This window comes from Pongo abelii, chromosome 23 (assembly GCF_028885655.2).
Source record: "Pongo abelii isolate AG06213 chromosome 23, NHGRI_mPonAbe1-v2.0_pri, whole genome shotgun sequence".
NCBI lineage: Eukaryota > Metazoa > Chordata > Mammalia > Primates > Hominidae > Pongo > Pongo abelii.
Window position 1 is genome coordinate 42,348,413 of NC_085929.1, and position 22,006 is coordinate 42,370,418.

The window sequence follows — 22,006 nt, forward strand, 5'->3', positions numbered from 1 at the left end:
CTTGGAAAACCCTCATATATATTTTATTTCTTCTTTTTCACTTCTTTAATTGAAACAGTTATTCTGATAGGTCTGTGAGTTCACGATTATTAAAAAGTTACTTGGAAATGCAGCCAATACATCAGCCTGTATATTTATGATTCTAGAACAAATGCTACTGAAAGTCTCATTTGTTACCTATCATGCCTAGACTCTTCAAATAAATTATCTATTGTAGCCAATTACTTCTGAAGTATAAAATTATGTGCCTTATACATAACTAATAAACATCGAAAGTAGGAATTTCTTGGTGGTTCAATACTTAATGAAAGAAAATTGAAAGCATTTATGGGTTAAATCCATCCTTAGCAAGTAGCTTAAAGGCTGAATAAAGCTCTCCTTTTGATAACCAGATATAGGAAAGAGAAAAAGAAATCTAACAACAGAGCTAGGTCTTTCTATGCAGATTGTAGAACATTTCTATCTTTAGAAATAGACCACACAAGGCTGGGCATGGTGGCTCATGCCTCTAATCCCAGCACTTTGGGAGACCACGGTAGGAGGATAGCATGACAGGAGTTCAAAATAAGCTTGGGCAACAAAAGGAGACCCTGTCTCTACAAAAAAATTAAAAAACGAGCTGGGCATGGGGTGTGTGCTTGTAATCCCAGCTACATGGAAGGCTGAAGCAGGAGGATCACTTGAGCCCAGGAGACTGAGGGTGCAGTGAGCTAGCTATGTTCATGCCACTGCACTCCAGCCTGGACAACAAAGCAAGAGACAATACAATTTCCCATATGTTGATATGTATGAGATACATACCTATTATTAATTTATGACATTTCCTTTACTTTAGCAAGTTAATAGTAAGAGGTGAGGTCAAAGAGGTAAGCTGGGGCTAGAGACTAGTAAACCAAGTACAGAGTTCAGATTATATTCTAATTGCATTAGGGAACTATTAAGAGTTAAGTAGGAAATCGGCATTTGCATTAAAAAAAAAAAACCACCTTAGTCCTATGTGGAGGATAGATAAGTTAGGCAACAGTAATACCGGAAATAAGTGATGAGGTTTGGACTAGAGTAGTGATGATGATAAATTCTTTTAAATTTCCTAACAGCCTCTTCAGGTAGGTACTATTATCTTCATTTTAGAGTGAGCCAAGGGCAGAGAGAGATTAAATAAGTGGTCCAAGGTCACACAGTTTAGTAGGGGCCATATTGAGATTCAAACACAAGCAATTCAGTGGAAGAGTAATAAGATGTAGAGAAGAAGATGAAGTAGTTTTAGAGTTATGGTTGTCAAGACTTGCTAATCAATTAGATGTACAGATGAAAGAAAGAAATAAAGAATATTCCTAGGTTTTGCTTGAGTTTGGTAGTATAAAGAGAAAGGATGTAAAATAGGAAGAAAAGGGGTTCCAGGACCTACATATGGAGTACTACACCATTTAAAAGTTGAACAGAGAAGGAGGCAGGAGCAGAACACCCAGCGCTTGGCAGGAAAATTGGGAGAGCTCAAAAAGCCAAGAGACTAAGTATTTCTAGGAGGAGGGAGGACAATGTATACAATGCTGCTGAGAGAAGGTGTAAATGAGAACAGGTATAAATGCTAAATTAGTTCTGAGAGTTTTCTAGTTGTATAATTAAGGTGACGATTTCAATATGATTGCCATGCATCCTTCCATTTTTCACCTCATGGTTCACGTACCGTAAGAGATCCATTCTGTGTGCTGGGTGAGTTGCTGCTCTGCTCCCCGTGGGCTTGCGTACTTCCGTAGAGTGTCAGGTTATGCTCACCGGTCTGGCCGGCATAGTCTTGAGTGTGTGGCACCCCATACTCTGTGGGAATTCCATTCTGCGGAGGTGGTGGAAATGGGATGGTAGTAAAAGGCTGAACCATTGCGTCAGGAGTTGTTGTCGGCTCCTGGTTACCCTAAAACAAACAACGAGAAAAAGAAAAAGTGACTTTGAATCCTTGTTACGTAACTATTTTTAAAGTGAGTATATGGAATTCTCCAAATATTCTCTCACTGCATAGGTAAAATGGAATGCTTATTGCCCCAGGATTGGGGAAAATATTATTATACATACACACATAGATGTATGTATGTGGACAGAGACACACACACACACATTCACTTTTGTTAGTGTGTGGTTACTAGACAGGCCCACAACCATATTAAAGTGCCAAAGATGCCAAAGGGGCAAAAATCTTTCCTTTAAATTAAAAGTAGGTGGAGAGCCCACTTTGGACCACAAGCCACTACAGCCTATACAACAGACAGAGACTCTGTCCCTAAAAAATACAAAAAACAAAAAAAGAAAAATGAACTAGGAGAAAATATTAGCAAAAGGTAAGAGAGATGCTGGGTTATTATCACGAGTCCCAGAGTGGGTTAACCAAGTTGACAAGACAGACACACATGTACACACAAACACACACACATCCCAAGAGAAAAAGAGGCAAAGTGTGTATCTGAACAATTCATTGAAAATGAAATACAAACAACTAATAAAAATGCTCAACCTCACTAACTGTCACGAAAATTCACATTAACATCAAAGTAAGTCCAAGTTTTTAGTCATCAAACCAGCAAAAAAAATTAAGCAGTTTTATTGTGATACAACTGTCATATGATAAACAGCACTTATTTATTTACAGTATACAATTTGGTAAGTTTTGATATATGCACTTATAGTCTCATGAAATCACCACCACAATCAAGGTAGTCAACACATATATCCAAAACCCCCAAAAGTTTCCTTGTGCCCCTAATAATAAGCATATATTACTTCTGTAATAAAACCTATACAAATATATTGTTTTTAATATTAAAGAGAATGACAAAAAATATATCATCAATAAGGTGAAGCCAATATTCTGAAACACTGAATTACTGTGTTACCCTTAAGAGAATGGTAGTGACCTACCTCGAAACAAAAATTCATAACTCTCTTCCATTTAAAAGTTAAACAACTTCAAAATTCAGCTGTCTCCAGTGTCCAAGAACCATTTCTACTTGGTAATAAAAACTGCTTTACATAATAGTGGTGAAAGAAAAAAGGCAGAGAATTGGGGGTGGGGGGCTGCCACAGTCTATATAAAAAGTGATGAACTGATTACAGTTATCAGTGGGAAGGGGCAGAGTCAGGCTGAGTTGTGCTCCTCCCCAACCCACATGTTGAAGTTCTAACCCTCAGTACCTCAAAATGTCACCGTTTTTAAAGATAGGGTCTTTAAAAAGGTAATTAAGTTAAAGTGATGTCCTGAGGGTGGGCCTTAATCCAATTGGAGTGGTGTCCTTATAAGAAAAGGGAATGTGGATACAGACACATACAGAGGGAGGCCCACGTGAAAACACAGAGCATGACCATCTACAAGCCAACAAAAAAGACATCAGAAGAAACCAACCCTGCTGACACCCTGATCTTGCACTTCTAGCCTCCAGAATGGTGAGAAAATACATTGCTATATTGTTATGTAATACTTTGTTATGGCAGCCCTTGCAAACTAGTAAAGACAGGAATGAAGATTCTGTAACAGAAATTAATAATAAAAATAAAAATAAATTGCTTTACGTAAAAATTTTCCTGCTATTGGACATAATGGTTCATGTCCTTGTAATCCCAGCACTTTGGGAGGCTAAGATGGGAGGACTGCCTATGGCTAGGAGTTCAAGATCAGCCTGGCCAACACAAAGAGATCCCGTCTCTAGAAAAACTTTAAAAAATTAGCTGCGCATGGTGGTATGTGTAGTCCCAGCTACTTGTGAGGCTGAGAAACGAGGATTGCTTGAGCCCAGGAGCTGGAGGCTGCAGTGAGCCATGATTGCACCACTCTAGCCTGGGCAACAGAAAGACCCTGTCTCTTAAGGAAAAAAAAAAAAAAAAAATGCTGGGTGTGGTGGCTCACGTCTGTCTGTAATCCCAGCACCTTGTGAGGCTGAGGCGGGTGGATCACCTGAGGTCAGGAGTTCAGTACCAGCCTGGCCAACATGGTGAAACTCCATCTCTATTAAAAATACAAAAATTAGCCAAGCATGGTGCCAAATGCCTTTAATCCCAGATACCTGGGAGGCTGAAGCAGGAGAATCAATTGAACTCAGGAGAAGGACATTGTAGTGAACTGACTGCACTCGCTGCCATTGCACTCTAGCCCGGTCAACAGAGTGAGTGAGACTCCATCTCAAAAGATAGGGGAAAAAAAACCCCTCTTTAGTTCTTAGAAAATATGCTACGAAAACTTTAAATTTTTTTGGAAAAAGTCTTATCTTTGTCACCCATCACTATATAACTTCTTTACATTATTTCTAGGTTAGGATAGTTTTTATGATGTCTTTATAGCTATTCTGGGCATCTGACGAAAGATATAAAATAGTTATCTCCCTTCCCCTTCAAATTATTCAATGCTCTATCTCTCTGTATCTCTCTAGCCATATGAAACATACTGCTTCAGAAGCCCTCGCTGAATCTACTGGCCTGAAGACAGACATAAAAAAGAACTGAATTGGAATTCAGGTGGATTGGTGAATGAAACACAATAAGAGCACCAAAGGTCTTAGGCCCACATCAGGCATAAATATAATCTTACAGGAATCCATAAGAAAGTTCTACTAAATAATTGGTAAAAGCTAAAAGACAGTTTTCAAGTTAGGATTAACAAGGCCAAGGGGACTTTCTCCTGCTCTGACACTGCTCCTCTCAGCCTCCTCGTTTTACTCCAGCCTCCATTCTCCACCCCAGCCTGCCGGGAATGAGACTCTGGCACACAAGTACATAGTATGAATTCTCTCACAGGGTTATTCTCAACAGGGCTGACTCGGTTAACTGAATAAACACATCAATTAGCAGCGGGAGATGGGGAGAAAGGTAAAAACATTTCCTGCAATCCACTTGTAGCCTAGGCACTAGGCGTTTTACAGAAATGCAAGCCAGGCAGAGGCTCTGTTTTCCTAGAGGGGTAATGTAACCCCCCTTAAGAGGTCAAGAAGAAATTCTTAGTGGATTATTTTGTTACTTATAGAAATTTCTTATAAAATTTTTGTTAAAAATGTAACAACAATTGTTTATATACTAAGGAAATGAAATTGGGATAGAAGTGATTTAACATCTTCTCTCATATAGCATGCAATGTCTGAATATTTCCCCAAGTATATATTATTAAAAATGCTAAACGGTTTCAGATTTCTATTAAATTTCCAGGCCATATTCCAAAGTTCTATGCTCAGAAGAGAAGTACAACAGCCTTCAGCAAACTATGAGATAACAGTTCACATGAGTATTTCTAGGTATGAATTTACCTCTATACTTATATAAAAATGTTTTGTTTTTCTATTACCAGAGGCTAAGCTGCTTAAGTATATCTCATCTGAGAAAAGAAATTACTAGCTTTCTCTTTAGTCCACAAGGCTAGATAGAATAGCTCTTTTCCCTAACCTAGCAATTTATAAACTTTCTTCCGTTTCCAGTTAAAAGTAATTCTTTCCTTTCCTATATTCTTATAACATTTAGCTTGCATCCCCTAAAACACATTGAAATCTGAAGCCTCATACTTAGCAAATCTAAATATGTATTTTAACTCCCCTATTAGATTAAAAGGCTCATCATGATGGGTAGAGACAGTCCTGTACAATGTAGAATCCCACATCGTACTTAATAAATATGAAGTGTTAAACATTTATGAAATAGAGGAAGATTGGGATAGAAAGTCACGTGTGTGCACATTACAGCAAACTGCTTTGTTAGGCTAGAGAGCATAACAAGGGATAAGACAGAGTGAAACAAGTGTTGGTATCTTGGGTTGATATCAAACTGGAGCGTAGGGATGGGAAGGCAGAAGTGGGGAAGCATTAGGAAAGCAAAGAATCAACATTTACGTGCTTGTGCTTTATGCACTTAATTTCCTTCTGTCTTACAAACACAGGCTTTAAGAGTTGTTGACCTGCTGTGAGAGAAAATCAAATGTAACTATTAATTTCTGAGTTGAGAATAATGTCTTTCTCTTTTAAACCACAGATAGTAACAGAGGCGATACATATTATATACAGCCTTTTGGTGTACAATGTGAAATATGCTAAATGTTTTCATTCTAAATTCAAACATACAGTTGTCCCTTCATATCTGCAGGTAACTGCTTCCAGGAACCTCCCAGCCCCTGCCCACCACAGATGCCAAAATCCTTGGATACTCAAGCCCTTTATATAAAATGGCATAGTATTTGCATGTAACCTACTTACACACATTCTCTTGTATACTCTAAATCATCTCTATATTACTTATAATACCTAGTACAATGTAAATGTTATGTAAATAGTTGTTATGCTGTAGTGTTTAGAAAATAATGACAAGGCCCTGCATGGTGGCTCATGCCTGTAATTCCAGCTCTTTGGGAGGCTGAGGAGGGAGGATCACTTGAGCCCAGGAGTTTGAGACCAACCTAGGCAACATAGTGGGATCCCGTCTCTACAAAAAATTTTTAAAAATTAGCTGGGCATGGTAGCATGTGCCTGTAGTCCCAGTTGCTCAGGAGGCTGAGACAAGAGGATCACTTGAGCTTGGGAGATAGAGGCTGTGGCAAGCTATGATTATGGCACTGCATTCCAGCCTGGGCGACAGAGTGGGACCCTGTCTCAAAAAAAAAAAAAAAAAAAAAAAAAGAAAAGAAAAGAAAAGAAAAAAAAGTGTCAAGAAAAAAGAGTCTGGTCAGGCCAGTGGCTCACAGCTATAATCTTAATGCTTTGGGAGGCCAAGGAGGGAGGATCCCTTGAGCTCAGGAGTTTGAGACCAACCTGGGCAATGGGAGACCCTGTCTCCTAAAAAGAAAAAATGTCTCTACGTGTTTAGTTCATCCAATTTCCCACCCTAATTTTTCAATCTGCAGCTACCTGAATCCACAGATGCAGAACCCGTGGCTATGGACAGACAACTATAGTATTACAGTCGTCAAACAGGAACCCATTCAACAGTCTATTGCCTTACCCACAGCAATCTCAGAGGTTCAATCATCACCTACCGACAGGTGACTTCCAGTGTTTTTTCTAGGTCCAACCATGTGCCTTCTCCCTAGTTTACATGGAATGTAGTAAAACGGAAGAAAGCATGAACCTAAAAGTCAGACTTGAGTTTAAATCCCAATTATACCACTTACCAGATGGGTTGTTTACTTCAGAGGTGGTTGTGAAAATTAATTGAGAGAGCAGGTGAAATTGTTTTGTTATTGATTCTTTAGCATATTTTCTGTTCCTACTGAATTATTCTGAATATTATTTAAAAGCTATGCACAGTACTGTAAGAGAACACAGAAATGACCCAAAATATAATGTCTTCATATTTATAGGATAACTAAAGTCTATGTAATCTTTGAGAGAGAAGGGTGTATTTTTGTTTATATCTTCTCATTTATTCCTCAACTTCATTCTAATTTTCTCAGTTTGGTCACCTTGAGTCCCACTTATATACATAACCTGCTATCGTACTGCTTCTAATCAACAAGCTGCAAATCCTGAAAGCTTCTCAATTCCCATACCACATATATGGTCAGAATGGATCATGCAAACAAACAGATCAATATTAATTTTATTCACACCATCATAAAAGAATCACTTCATTATTTTGGTAGAGCATATTCTCACCAGTTTATTACCACTGACAATGTCACTAATAATTTTTCTAGTGCTGTTTATAAATGGAAATTAATTTTCTAGGATTATAATACAAATAAAATGTTTTTACTTTTAAGTATTTTTACAAATTATATCATTTTGATCCCTTGGGATTTGCTTTGATGGGCTCAGATTTCAAACTCTATTTGCCTTTGTTTAAAAAAAAAGAGTACCTAGGCAAAGGCTGTCATTCTCAGATCTCGTACTAAAAGCAGTGGCTTCTGCCCAGCTGTCTGTGACAAGAGGAAAATAACAGCTATATAACTGTTCTCTCAGAAAGATAAGAAGACAACACTGGATTTAAAATCATCTAGGATCAATTTTTTTAAAAAAATTAACTCTGTAGAAGAACAGACCAGGAAAATCCAGATAAGTAAAACAGATAAACAAACACCTACAAAGACAAAACAATGCTCATTTGCTAGACTTAAAGCAAAATTACTCTAGATTGTTAACTTACACAAATACTTAAATTTAACAGTGCTACCCCCAAATCTCCTTCCTTCAGTATCTAAAATATTCTGGTTTTTTGTTTTGTTTTGTTTTTAAGTCTAAAGACAACCAAGCTATTGAACTGTTCTTAACTTTTTCTTTAAACTACCATAAGCTAGAGGAGAGCTGTAGGGTAGGATTGTTTTGCTTTTCTCACCTCAAGAAAGCTTCACAATTTTGAGCACCCAGAGCAGAAAAAATTAAGTGTCTAATAATCCTGAATACATTTCTGGTAAGTTAGGTAAAAGTAATACATTTTCTCTTTTACAATACATCTAAACTACACTCAGAGCCACAAGATGTTAGGCAACTTGTAGGTAAATTTGATGTTGAGAGGAAAAATCTATACAATGAAATCTCCATGTAGTCTCCAAATATTTACCTTCAGGTTGAATTCTAAGAGTTCGCTTTTCACTTGGTTGTTTGGAACTTACTGAATGGCCAAGATCCCAAGGAAGCTCATGGAAACAGATTCAATGATTATATAATAAGGATTACTGTAATAAAAAACCAATCGCCATTGAAGTATTAAGTTTAAGAAAAAAATGTTGTCTAATTTCGGGTAAGGAGTTCAGACACATCCATTCCTGCTTCAGTCTCAACAGTAAGATGCAGTAAGAAACTACTTCCATACTACCCAGCTCCTCACACCTACCAACTCATCTTTTACCTTGTTCTTTGAAAGCAAAGATGTCCATATTTTATTGCGTATAACACCCACTCAGGGAACATATTTAAAAATGCACATGTCAAGATCCTTTTCCCATAGATTAGGATTCAGTGGGTTGGAGCAGGACCCTGGTACTTACTGGTGTAGGTGGTTTGGGTCCCACATTCTGAGAAACACTGATTTAGAGGCTTTGGCTGGCAAAATGGGAGAGAATTATGGTTACAGCATGCCTCCAGGACATGTCCTGAAGCATCTACACCTTTAGAAGAACAGAGTCAGTTAAGAGATTAAAGAGGGCATAGAGGCTAGGTGCCATGGCTCCCTAGGTAATTCCAAGCACCTTGGGAGGCTGAGGCATGCGGATCACATGAGGTCAGGAGTTCAAGACCAGCCTGGCCAACGTGGTGAAACCCCATCTCTACTAAAAATACAAAAACAGCCAAGTGTGATGGTGCACGCCTGTAATCCCAGCTACTTGGGAGGCTGAAGCACGAGAATCACTTGAACATCGGAGGCAGAGGTTGCAGTGAGCCAAGATCACGCCACTGCACTCCAGCCTGGACAACAGAGTAAGACTTTGTCTCAAAAAAATAAATAAATAAGTAAATAAATAAAAAGAGAGCATAGATGATGAAAGGAAGGCAACAGTGGCTATAAATGTAAGTTTCCTAAAAGTAGACGGTTACCTTCTTATAGGGAAGCTGCAGCTAAGAGAATAAACACTAGTTGTTTTCTAAAGTGCAAATCTACTGAAATGTAGGCCTCACAATGGATCCTTCTTTTAGCGTGGGTATAACTAAAGAATCAGGACCAAAAGATGAGTGTGCTACAGTCATGTAAAGGGGCGATGGAATTCAGGAACATGACCAGTACAATCTTGAGCTCTTATAAACAGACAATTAATAAAATAAATTTTTAAAAAACCAGGCAATACAATATAAATCCTTGCTTAGAATAACAATAAATGACAAAAGCTGGTATATGTAAATTTAAGGGCAGTTACAGGTTTGGCCAACAAGAATATTGTAAACTTGTCTCCAAATCACCTGTCAACACACACACACACACACACACACAGACACACACACACACACCCCTCTTCTGAATTACTCAGAGGGAAAAGCCAGTCCAGTCTTTCCCTTGAGGCTGAGTTTTGCAATCTCACAGCAATGAATATTTAAACAGGAAAATAAATATTTCAGAACTAAGTCATTCAAACCTATAGTCTATTAGGTGAAAAGCAACAAACCCTGTAATAGTCTTAATATTTCCAACCTCTTAAAAGCTCTTTCCTCTATTTCTCCTTAAAGAAGTATTTAGAACCTCAAACATTCATGAATCATGTCTTCCACTGGCAACAACAGACAGCAAGAACTACTCTGGTTCAGCTACCTGCTTCCTTGGAAATGGAAGGCCCTTACAATTAATAGTTAACTGTCTATTCTATTCAATGTAAATATTCTATTCCAATGGATTTACACAATCCATGGAAAATTATTCTTTTTCTCAACCAAACTTTTCACTACAATCTAAATTAATCTATTATTTATTTAGTCATCATGGACAATTAAGTTTGCATCTTCCATATGCTAAACTGGAATAGCCTTAAAAACAGTCACGGCCAGGTGGCATTGCTCACACCTGTAATCCCAGCACTTTAGAAGGCCGGGGTGGGAGGACTGCTTGAGGCCAGGAGTTCAAGACCAGCCTGGGCAACATAGCGAGACCCTATCTCTACAAAAAAAAATTTTTTAAATAGCCAGGTGTGGTGGCATGCACCTGTAGTACTAGCTACTCAGGGGGCTGAGGCGAGAGGACCACTTGAGCCCAGGAGTTTGAGGATGCAGTGAGCCTAGGTCACACCACTGTACTCCATCCTGAGCGACAGAGAGAGACCATGTCTCTAAGGAAAACACAAAACAAAGAAATAGTTGTCACTCAGGTTCCAAATAAAACACTGGCAAGGTATTAGAGTGTCTTCTGAATTACAAAATATTTAATTATGCTTTATAAATTTTGTTGGGTATTCTGTTGTAGTCTACCTCTTTAATAGAAAATTCACATGATATACATATAGTAACAGAGAAAAATTTTCCCTATCCCTTTCCCAGAACAAAACACAATTTGTCTACAACCATGGTTACATGGTGGCTTATATATTCTCTAATCATTTAACAAGTAAAGTCCCTAAGTCAACCAGGGACTGAATCATAAACGTCTTCATCATAGCTTCCTCACCAAATGAAGTGATGATGAGCACATAGGAAGTGCCCTTTAGAAAATGCCTGGTAATTGAATTAACCAGGTAATTGAATATTTGCTTCTGCAGTATAAGTCTATAAAAAAAAAAGACAGGAACCATTCTCTCAATAGCTTTACCAACTCTGCCAGGGACCTTACCACGATATAAATAATCATTCTATTAAGATACATATAAGGCTATATTTGAGAGTCCACATTATGTACTATGGGAAATTAAAAGAAAAATGAGCCACTGCTCTCACCTAGGCTATCTAAATAATATATATATTTTTTGTTTTTAAAGAGTTCTGCTTTATTTTAACTTAACCTCAACCGAATGAACTCTCCAAGCACCTGCCAGAATGATCTTTCTAAAATAAAACCTAAATCTGATAGTTAATTTATCTTCTTCTTAAAATCCTAGACTGCCAATGTTTACAGTCTCAAGTCCAAATACCTTTGCATGGAAGTCATGCCCCTTGCACACTTCATCTAGTCAGCTTCAACGCTTGCCATCAAATATTTATTGAGTATCTATCATGTGTCAGATATTCTGTTCTAGCTGCTGAGGAAACAATGGTGATTAAAAAGACAAAGTCCCTGCCCTTATGGAGTTTACATTCTAGTAGGAAGAGACAAATAATAAATTGGCAAGCAAAACAATAAACAGATGGTGTGCTACAGAGAAAAAATAAGAGGAGGGTATCGGGGTATTGGGCTGGAGAGACAGAGAATTTCTGTTTTCTAACGCTGGTCTGGGAAGGTAACACAGATCATACTTTTTTAGAAATTAAGGCAACAAGCTATATGTGTATCTGGATGGAAGAAGACTCCAGACAAAGGGAACACAAATGCAAAGTCCCATAGGCAAAAATACAAGCAGCTCATTCTAAGAACTAGGAACATGGAGGCCTTGGAGACCTATGTGATCAGACTGGAGTAAGCATGGAACAGAGTAGCAGGAGACGAAGTGAGAAAGGTAGCAGTGGGGAAAGAGGGACGTTGTTAGAAATCCTGTAAAGCTTACAGCCACTGCAGGGAGGTTAGCTTTTACACTCCACTGAGAGCTCTGAGCAGAGAAGTGATGTGGTCAGAATTAGGTTTTAAATGTACCACTCGGCAAAGGCAAAGGCAGGGAGCCCCGTTGGGAGGTGACCCTGATAACTCACCTGAGATGAAGAGGGTTTGGCGCAGGTGGTAATCTAATGTGTGTCGAATGCTGAAAACACCATGTACTGTTTCACCTTCTAGTTTCTTTGCACATAGTATTCTTTCTGCTTAGAAAACTTTTCTCCTTTCTACTCATTGGGCTAATACATACACAATCTTTAATAGGTATTTGGGCATCTACTCCTCTCTAGAGGTTTCTAATTCACTCAAAAAGGGGGAAAAAATCATTCCTTCCTCCTACCCTCCCCAACTTAATACTTAACTCTATTGTGGTACTTATATTCAATTACAAGTATTTGCTTACATATGTATTGTCTTTACAGAACATGAACTCTTTGAAGGCAGGTAATTGTCTAGATCTAATTCATCTTTGTATCCCAGTGGCTGCCTTAAAATCTCTCAATAAGTATTTATTAAAGAAATAAAAGATGTTTCAACCTAGTAGAGTATATAAGCAAACACAAAGTTCTGTTATAACAAAAATGATATGGTGGTACAGGAAGCAACCAACACTCAGCATCAGGAAACAAAGGTGATATGAGGTAGGAAAGACAAGGAGATTCATTAGAAGGATACGACAAACTTTGAAGGGACTTACACTAAAGCTATGAACTATATACAATAGGCACAGCGAGATATAGATTGGGGGGCCTGAGCAAAGGCAGACTTGGCAGAACCTGGCAATGGGTATGAAGGAGAAGACGACTACTAGATTTCAACCCCAGGGTACTGTAGGCTAACAAGGAGTGAGCAAGAAAGAGTGGGAAAGGAGAAAGGATCAATTCTAGCAGTCTAAGATGTTCCTGATATAAACTAATTAGATTCTATTTTTTCATATTTGAAGTTCATTCTGTTTTCTAAATGCATTCTAAAACATCTTTGATAGTTATTTCCAGAGTGTTTTTGGTAATTCATTTTTTCTTTTTAAATTTTATTTTTTATCTTTATCAAATTAACACATGCACATGATAGCAAATCAAATAGGTAAGAAGAGCTTATGATGAAAAGCAGCAGTAGCCTGGCCAGGCGTGTTGGCTCACACCTGTAATCCCAGTACTTTGGGAGGCCAAGGTGGGCAGATCACCTGAGGTCAGGATTTCGAGACCAGCCTCGCCAACATGGCGAAACCCCGTCTCTACTAAAAATATTAGTGGGGTGTAGTGGAGGGCGCCTGTAATCCCAGCTACTTGGGAGGCTGAGGCAGGAGAACTGCTTGAACCTGGGAGGTGGAGATGGACGTTGCAGTGAGCCGAGATTGCGCCACTGCACTCCAGCCTGGGGGACAGAGTGAGACTCTGTCTCAAAAAAAAAGGCAGTAGTATCCTATCCTTCCCTCTGTCAGTGCTTTGAGGACTGACCCTCTTTTAATAGTTCCCTAAAAGGCAGAGGTTCCCAGGCCAGAGGCTGCCATTAGGGATTACTGACTCCTCTGACCACCCCCAAGCTTTGGCAACACATGCTCAGTACAGACCTGATCTGCCCATAGGACTGTAGGACCTGGCCTCCTCTCCTGAGGCCACTGAAGGAAGGGGTCAAGTGAGTTAACTGTTTGTATGGCAAACTGACCAAAAGGGGGAGGAGCAGGAAACGGGAGGAAACCATAAACACCTCTTCACACCTTCTTTGGATGGAAAGGACAGAGAAGCAATAGCTCTACACAACCTTCCTGAAGACTTCCAGTAAAACCAAGCAATCAGCAAGGCCTATCACAAAGAGAGGGCCAGTCTTTCTGCCTTGTCTCACTCTTCTTTCCCTCCTGCCTTCCTGAGATGGTACTCCCCAATAAAGTGTTAGTGGATAAGGTTTTTGTTTCAGGCTGTTTTCTAGAGAACACTAGCTAAGAACAGAGTCTGTGAGTTGTGTCTTGTATTTTCCATTTTGGTGACTTAAACCTCTACTTTTTGGGAGCATCTCCAACTCTATTTGGCTATCCTTCTACTGTGTGCTTTCCGTTGACAATAATGTTCTAAATCTCCTTTTGCATTCTCTAATTGTTTCCTCTTCATTATACCTAGTATTGGTTTTATAAATGAGTATTTATGAGTATTTTAGTTAGAAGATTCCTTTAAAGTTCTCTTCTGTTTCCCGCATTATCTTTTGCCCCTAGGCTCAGGTTTTCTTTTTGTTTCTTCTGGTCTCTTTCATGCTAAAAGTTCCTCTAAGACTTCTAATGATCCTCACATACTGGTAACCCAGGTAAAAGGACTTCTTAGCTAGTACGAGTTTCCTCTCTGAATTTGCTTTCTGATTACATCTCTCTTTGGAATTAAAATTCTAATGGGAACTCAGTATAAGACAGAGAAGAGCATGTCACTGGCAGGCTTTGTGTTAGTGTAAGCCACTAGCAAAGTGCAGAATGCCCTCCCTCTCCATCCCCCTAAATATGAGGCTAAAGGAAGAGGTGCCAATATCTAATACACACACAAAATTAAATTTCCCCAAACATTCTGATCAACTTCTTTGGAGACAAACACCGTTTTATGTTTTGTTTTTCCTTTGGGTTGTCTTTTTTTTTTTTTTTTTTTGGAGAGTGAGTCTCACTCTGTCGCCCAGGCTGGAGTGCAGTGGCACAATCCTGGCTCACTGCAACTTCCGCCTCCGGGTTCAAGTGATTCTCCTGCCTCAGCCTCCCAAGTAGCTGGGAATACAGGCACCTGCCACCACGCCTGGCTAATTTTTGTATTTTTAGTAGAGACGGGGTTTCACCATGTTGGCCAGGCTGGTCTCCACCTGACCTCAGGTGATCCGCCCACCTCGGCCTCCCAAAGTGCTGAGATTACAGGCATGAGCCACCGCATCCGGCCTTGTTTTTCCTTTGTTAATGCTAGAGAAAGGGGATGGCATAGTACTTGCTGACTACTGCCACTGGGAAGGGGTTGGAAAGGGTCTGGCAATGCCAGGTAACTGAGTTATCCCCTAAATAAACACTGAATTCCTCTGTTTTCTTTCCTCTGTTTTGTCTCTTTTTCATTTTTGCTCAGAGAGCTCCCACGGGTTCCCCCTGGACAGACTGGCTTCCATACCACTAGCAAGCAGCCTCCTTGTATTCACCGACAGGCATCTGCTTATTCTTCATTTCATCCAACAATTGGTTCTTATTTGTTTTAGCTTTTCCAGAAATTTAATAACTCTCTTGTATATTAGTGCTACATTTCACCTTTTTCTATTTGCTATTGCTGATTTATTTTTTGTACTTCTATACTGTTATTTCAGTGGAGTCTTGTAAGAGATGTGAGGCAAATGAAAGCATCTATCTATCATCTTGACCCAGAAGTAATGATTTATTTTCTGCAAAACAAGATTTCAACCATAAATGAGTTCTGTTAATTCCAGTTTCCTGTATAGATTTGAGAAACGTTAAATAACTATTAAACATTTATGTTTCTTTAAAAAACCTTTAAGAACTCGAAGATTTATTAAAAGAAAATTAGAGAAGATTAAAAGGAAAATAAAAAGTGTTTACTACAATTTTTTAAACTGCCTGTGTACTTATGCTTTAATAAATTAGACACATTTAAATTACAGGAAGCAAAGCAACTCAGAGAAGGATCAAAACTAAATATGTGGCCGGATGCAGTGGCTCACGCCTGTAATCCCAGCACTTTGGAAGGCCGAGGCGGGTGGATCACAAGGTCAGGAGATCAAGACCAGTCTGGCCAACATGGTGAAACCCCATCTCTACTAAAGATACAAAAAATTAGCCAGGTGTGGTGGCGCACATCTGTAATCCCAGCTACTCTGGAGGCTGAGGCAGGAGATTCGCTTCAACTCAGGAGACGGAGGTTGCAGTGAGCCGAGATCGTGCTATTGCACTCCAGACTGGGCGACAGGACGAGACGGACGAGACTCCCTCTCAAAAAAAAAACCCTAAATATGTGCTGTAAGTCACAGTCCTAATGCCATCTATAAATACACCCAGCACTATATGCTAAACATTATTTTAAATCCTTACAAACAGAAAAGATTTGCAAGGGTCTAACTATCAGAAACAAAAGAAAACATCAAGTATTTACCAGTTAGAATGCCTAATTTTTCATCTCCCTCCTTCTTCATGAATGCAATAGTAGCCAAGATCAGAATGCAGTCTAAAGAGGAAAATAATTCCCGTTACCCCACTGATCTCTAGTAAATGGATCAATAAGGCAGGCCATGGACTCTGATCCTTCAGTCAGGAATGGCAATGAAATGTAAACCAGTGATTGCAACATTGAATCCTTTATCACAATGAGGCCAGCCTGGAGAAGAAACGGGAGTCCTATGTTAGAAGTAGTCATCAAAAATGCTATTATAAACAGACTGTTATTACTGAACAGGAAAACCTATCTCAACTTAAGAAAGGTGGCCTGCGGAAGACAGAACTAGGGATACCTGAAACCAACTAATAAAAGAACCAAAAAGAAGCCATCCATACTTTTTGTTTAGTAATGAAAATGTTTGTAGTTTTCACTCCACATTTCCTGTGAAAGTCAAGTCAATGCTAAACAAACAGGGCATACTTTAAAAAAGAATAAAAAGACATATCTATTTCTTCTCTTTACTTATTATCTTCCTCACTTGAAACTTCATTATTATCATTATCAATTAAATCAACTACACTATCCAGCTTCATTCAAGAATATCTTTCTAGGCCAGGCACGGTGGCTCCCACCTGTAATCCCAGCACTTTGGGAGGCCGAGGCGGGTGGATTACATGAGGTCAGCAGTTCCAGACCAGCCTGGCCAATATGGCAAAACCCCGTCTCTACTAAAAATACAAAAATTAGCTGGGCATGGTGGCATGTGCCTGTCGTCCCACCTACTTGGGAGGCTGAAACAGTAGAATTGCTTGAACCCAGGAGGTGGAGGTTGCAGTGAGCCATGATCGCGCCACTGTACTCCAGCCTGGGAGTGCAGTTAATAAGACAAAATTTTGGGAAGCCAAAGTGCATCAAATAGTCAAATTAATCAATTCTGTGCTTACCCCAGAGGAACCTAAGGCTCCAAGACAATTAGTAGACATTTCTCAAGGGTTTGGCCAAAGGTGGGTTACAGAGATTTGGTGGGGGAAGGTAGAGTTTATGTAAAGAAAAAGTTAACTAAATGTTTTCAGGCCTTCAAATAAATTTTGACTAAGTGAAAAAAAAAAAAAAAAAAGAAAGAAAAAGTTAAATAGTAAGGTCTGTATTCTTTATATTATACTTAATATAATACCTGTCATCAAAATGGGGGCAGGGCCAGAAATAGCATAAACTTTAGAAAGATAAACATGGGTTAAAATTTAGGCTCTGCAATGAATGTACTATTTGTGTGACCTTGGATGAGTAACTTAACCTCTCAAGGCCTTCAGTTTTTCATCTGCAAAATGAAAATAAGGATCATTACCTAAAAGGGTACCTACAAGAATTTACTAAGATCGGCCGGGTGCAGTGGCTCACGCCTGTAATCCCAGCACTTTGGGAGGCCAAGGCGGGTGGATCACCTGAGGTCAGTAGTTCGAAACCAGCCTAACCAACATGGTGAAACCTCGTCTCTACTAATAATACAAAAATTAGCTGAGCGTGGTGGCAGGTGCCTGTAATCCCAGCTACTAAGGAGGTTGAGGCAGGAGAATCACTTGAACCTGGGAGGTGGAGGTTGCAGTGAGCCACGATCTCACTCATTGCACTCCAGCCTGGACAACAGACTGAGAATCTGTCTCAAAAAAAAAAAAAAAAAAAGAAACAGATTTTTCTTTCTACCTGAAACTACTAAAAAAAACACAAAATACATGAAACAACAGCACTCAAGACATTGTCTAGTAGGCAAGGAAGGACAGAGATTCCTGAGTCAGGAAACAAGCAAGTTGAGCTTTACAACTGCCCCAACTTATCACATGGATAAAGTTTCCAGGCTGCAGCAGAGAAGGAAGGACCCAGGCAGAACCTGGCGGGTTCCATGAATTGAGAAGATAGACCTAGAAGTCTGGAGAAGCCAAGACAGCACAGGGAACGGTACTGGAGAAAGTTGCAGAGAGACTGGAGAAAGCTGCAGAGAGAAAGAGAGCTCTAAAGATCTCAAGTACTCAGTTGAGTGATGACTGCCACATCTATGTGTGAAACTTCCAGAGGCTGGGGAAAGAACCACCTGAAAGAAATACAAGGAACAGTACTAGGAGCTCACACAGTGCCAAGAATAATCCTGTTCTTAACAGCCAGAGTGGAAAACCTAACGATGTAAGGAGCATCCATTAGAGTCTTAAAAAGAGTCTTGCCTCAGTGGCCAGGAAAAATTAACCAGAGACTAAACACAGCTCTAGTCCTGTCTAACAAAGCTTAAAAAACAATACCTGAGGTCAGGTGTGGTGGCTCATGCCTGTAATCCCAGCACTTTGGGAGGCCAAGGTGGGCAGATCATGTGGTCAGGAGATAGAGACCATCCTGGCTAACACAGCGAAACCCCATCTCTACTAAAAATACAAAAAATTAGCCAGGTGTGGTGGCACGCACCTGTAATCCCAGCTACTCGGGAGGCTGAGGCAGGAGAATCGCTTGAACCTGGGAGGCAGAGGTTGCAGTGAGCCGAGATCGCACCACTGCACTCCAGCCTGGGTGACAGAGCGAGACTCCGTCTCAAAAAACAAACAAAAAAACAAAACAAACAAACAACCCAAGACCTGAAAGGATCAAACTTTTTCTAAGAAACGTAGTTGTGCTGTAGATAAAGCTCAAGAATATTTACGGAAATAAAAAATTATCTAGAATCCAACAAGATAAAATTCACAATGTCTGGCATCCAATCAAAAATTACCAGGCATGCAAAGAAGCAGGAAAACTACAACACATAATGCTGAGAAAAATTAATTAATCACAACTCACCCAGAACTAATACATATGTTAGAATTAAGCAGATGACATTAAAACATTTGTGTTCCATATGTTCAAGATAAAAAAGGAAAAAAATGAACATGCTAAGAAGAGACATGAGAGGTGTGAAAAAGACCTACACAAAAATTCTAGAGACAAAAGCTATCATCTGAGATTTAAAAAACACACATACACCCACTGGATTGGATTAATGGCAGACTAGATGTTACAGGGAAAAAAAGGTAAGTACATTTGATGTTACCATATAGAAAAGATCCAAAAAGAAACAGAGAGAGGGAGGGAAAAAGACCTAAAAGAAGAGTGAGCCTTGAAAATGACATAGAATGGCTGGTTAGGATCTGCTATATATCTGCGATGACAAGTTTTCAAAAGTAGTATGTAAAGAATCTAACTCTTGGCCATCTTGAGTGGAAGGCAAAGCAGAGAGGAAGATGACTATGCTCAATATATCACATTTGGTATACTTGCCATGGGTTGCCAATCCCTAAGATTTCATTGTCACCTTCCACTTCTCTTTGTCGTGCCCTTTCCCCAGTTGCGGGAGTCATGCCCTTCGTCCTTCCTGCCTGACTCCCCAGGAGGCTAGAGCTCCTATGCCATTTACCGTCATACACACAGGCTTCCACTTCCACTAAAACATCTACAATACAAGAGTTCCCTGTGCCCCTCAAATAGTTGTTTATTTCAAAATCCTCCCAATCTTCTAGCCACGTAAAGCATCTATTTCCCAAACTACATGTGTGCTAAGTATTAACTGATTTAAGTAATAAACATTAGGTTATAAGTGACTGCCCAATTTAACTCTCCCATTCAACATTTCAAAAGAGGACACTATCAATGAATTAGCAAGTTAAAAATCATTAATTAACTCAAAAGAAATATTTGCTGGATGCTAACACTGGTGATATAGTCCCAATCCTGAAAGAAACTATAGTCTGACGGAAAAACACAGAAATACACTCACAATTACAGTACTGTATAAGCTAAAAGAACAATGCATATAGAACGTTAATGAAACACAGAGGGACAACTCTGTGAGACAGGAAGATTTCTGAAGTAGGTGAAGTCTAAGCTGAATCTTTAAAGACAAATTAATCATGTGGGAGAAAAATGCATTCTGGCCCAAAGTAATAAATAATAGTCATGTGTCACTTGATGACAGGGATACGTTCTGAGAAACATGTCCTTAAGCAAGTGTCTTTGTGTGAACATCACACAGTGTACTTACACAAATTTAGATGGTATTGCCTACTACACACCTAGACTATATGGCATAGCCTATTGCTCCTAGGCTACAAACTTGTACAGCATGTGACTATACTGAATACTGTAGGCAAGCGTAACACAAACCTAAGTATTTGTGTGTCTAAATATAGAAAAGGGACAGTAAAAATACAGTATTATAATCTTATGGAACCACTATTGTGTATGCAGTCTGTCATTGACCCAAATGTTGTTTTATAGTATATAACTACATGAAAAATGTTTTAAAAAAATATGAAAATGTATATGAAAAGCAATAAGGTATAAAATACAGCATATGGAGGGAGAAAGGAAGTAAAGAAGGAGAAGAATCTTCATATTTTCTAGGGTTGGGGAAATAAGAGAGCAAATCAGGGGATTCATTCTATTATAATAGGGATCCATGATGACCTGCCAGAACCACTCAAAACTGTCTCTCTGTCATGAAGCTATATGGGAAAACCTTACCCATGCTATAAAGGAAATTGCGAGGTCCTGTATCCCTCTGAGTCAGGGATCAGCAAACTACAGCTTGTGGTTCAAAGCCAGCCCTCCACCTACTTTTGTAAAACCTGCAAGCTAAGCATGGTTTTACGTTTTTAAATAGTTAAAAGAGGCCGGGCACGGTGGCTCACACCTGTAATCCCAGCACTTTGGGAGGCCGAGGTGGGCAGATCACAAGGTCAGGAGATCGAGACCATCCTGGCTAACATGGTGAAATCCTGTCTCTACTAAAATTACAAAAAATTAGCCAGGCATGGTGGCAGGCACCTGCCCTTGGGAGGCTGAGGCGGGAGAATGGCGTGAACCCAGGAGGCGGAGCTTGCAGTGAGCCGAGATCGCACCACTGCACTCCAGCCTGGGTGACAGTGACAGAATCTGTCTCAAAAAAAAAAAAAAATTAAAAATAAAGTTAAAAGAATCATATTTTGTGACACATACACATTACATGGAACTTAAATTTCAGTGTCCATAAATAGTTTTACCGGAACACAGCTACAACCAACGATTCATTTACTTATCATCTATAGCTTCTTCAATGCTTCATCAGCACAGCCGGGTAGTTGTGACAGAAACAACATGGCTTGCAAAGCCAAAATTGTTTACTATCTGGCCCTTTACAGAAAAAGTTCATGGATCTTTGCTCTCAGTTAAGAGTCTTTTCAAAACCCAATCTCCTTCACTTAAGTCCCAGTTTGTCTCTTCCAAACTTCTTACGAGGAATCATAATTGACATTAGGAAAAAAGAATATAGTTGTATGATTTGTGGACATAAAGGCATTCATTTATAATTTCATAAAATAATTATTGACTTCCATTACTCAGTGACAGTAACCTTTGAGGGACCAGGGCAAGACTCAGAGATTAAAAGACAGGTAGATTCCTGCCAATCAGCTGAGGGCATGCTTTATAGTGGAGAGAAAAACAATATTCTATTTATTCTTTTTAGGAGTTCAAGGTAATATCCCTTCATTTTTGAAACTATAAATTGCCAACAACACTACATGTTCAATGAGCTATACAAACTGACTGAAGCCAGTCGTATGCGATGGCTCACGCCAGTAATCCCAGCACTTTGGGAGGTCGAGGCAGGTGTATCACCTGAGGTCAGGAGTTCAAGACCAGTCTGGCCAACATGGTGAAACCCTGTCTCTACCAAAAAGTACAAAAATTAGCTGGGCATGGTGATGCACGCCTGTAGTCCCAGC

General features: G+C 39.4%; 1 protein-coding gene across 39 annotated transcripts in view; it reads right to left on the bottom strand.

Moving 5' to 3' along the window:
• Nucleotides 1–22,006, bottom strand: part of RBFOX2 (RNA binding fox-1 homolog 2) — a 291,171-nt gene that overhangs the window by 68,971 nt on the left and 200,194 nt on the right. For all 39 annotated transcript variants that reach the window (XM_054543739.2, XM_054543737.2, XM_009234312.4 and 36 more), the window contains one exon: nucleotides 1,688–1,912. In XM_054543739.2, the coding sequence (XP_054399714.1) occupies nucleotides 1,688–1,912 (225 nt within the window). The remainder of the gene's footprint in view (nucleotides 1–1,687; nucleotides 1,913–22,006) is intronic.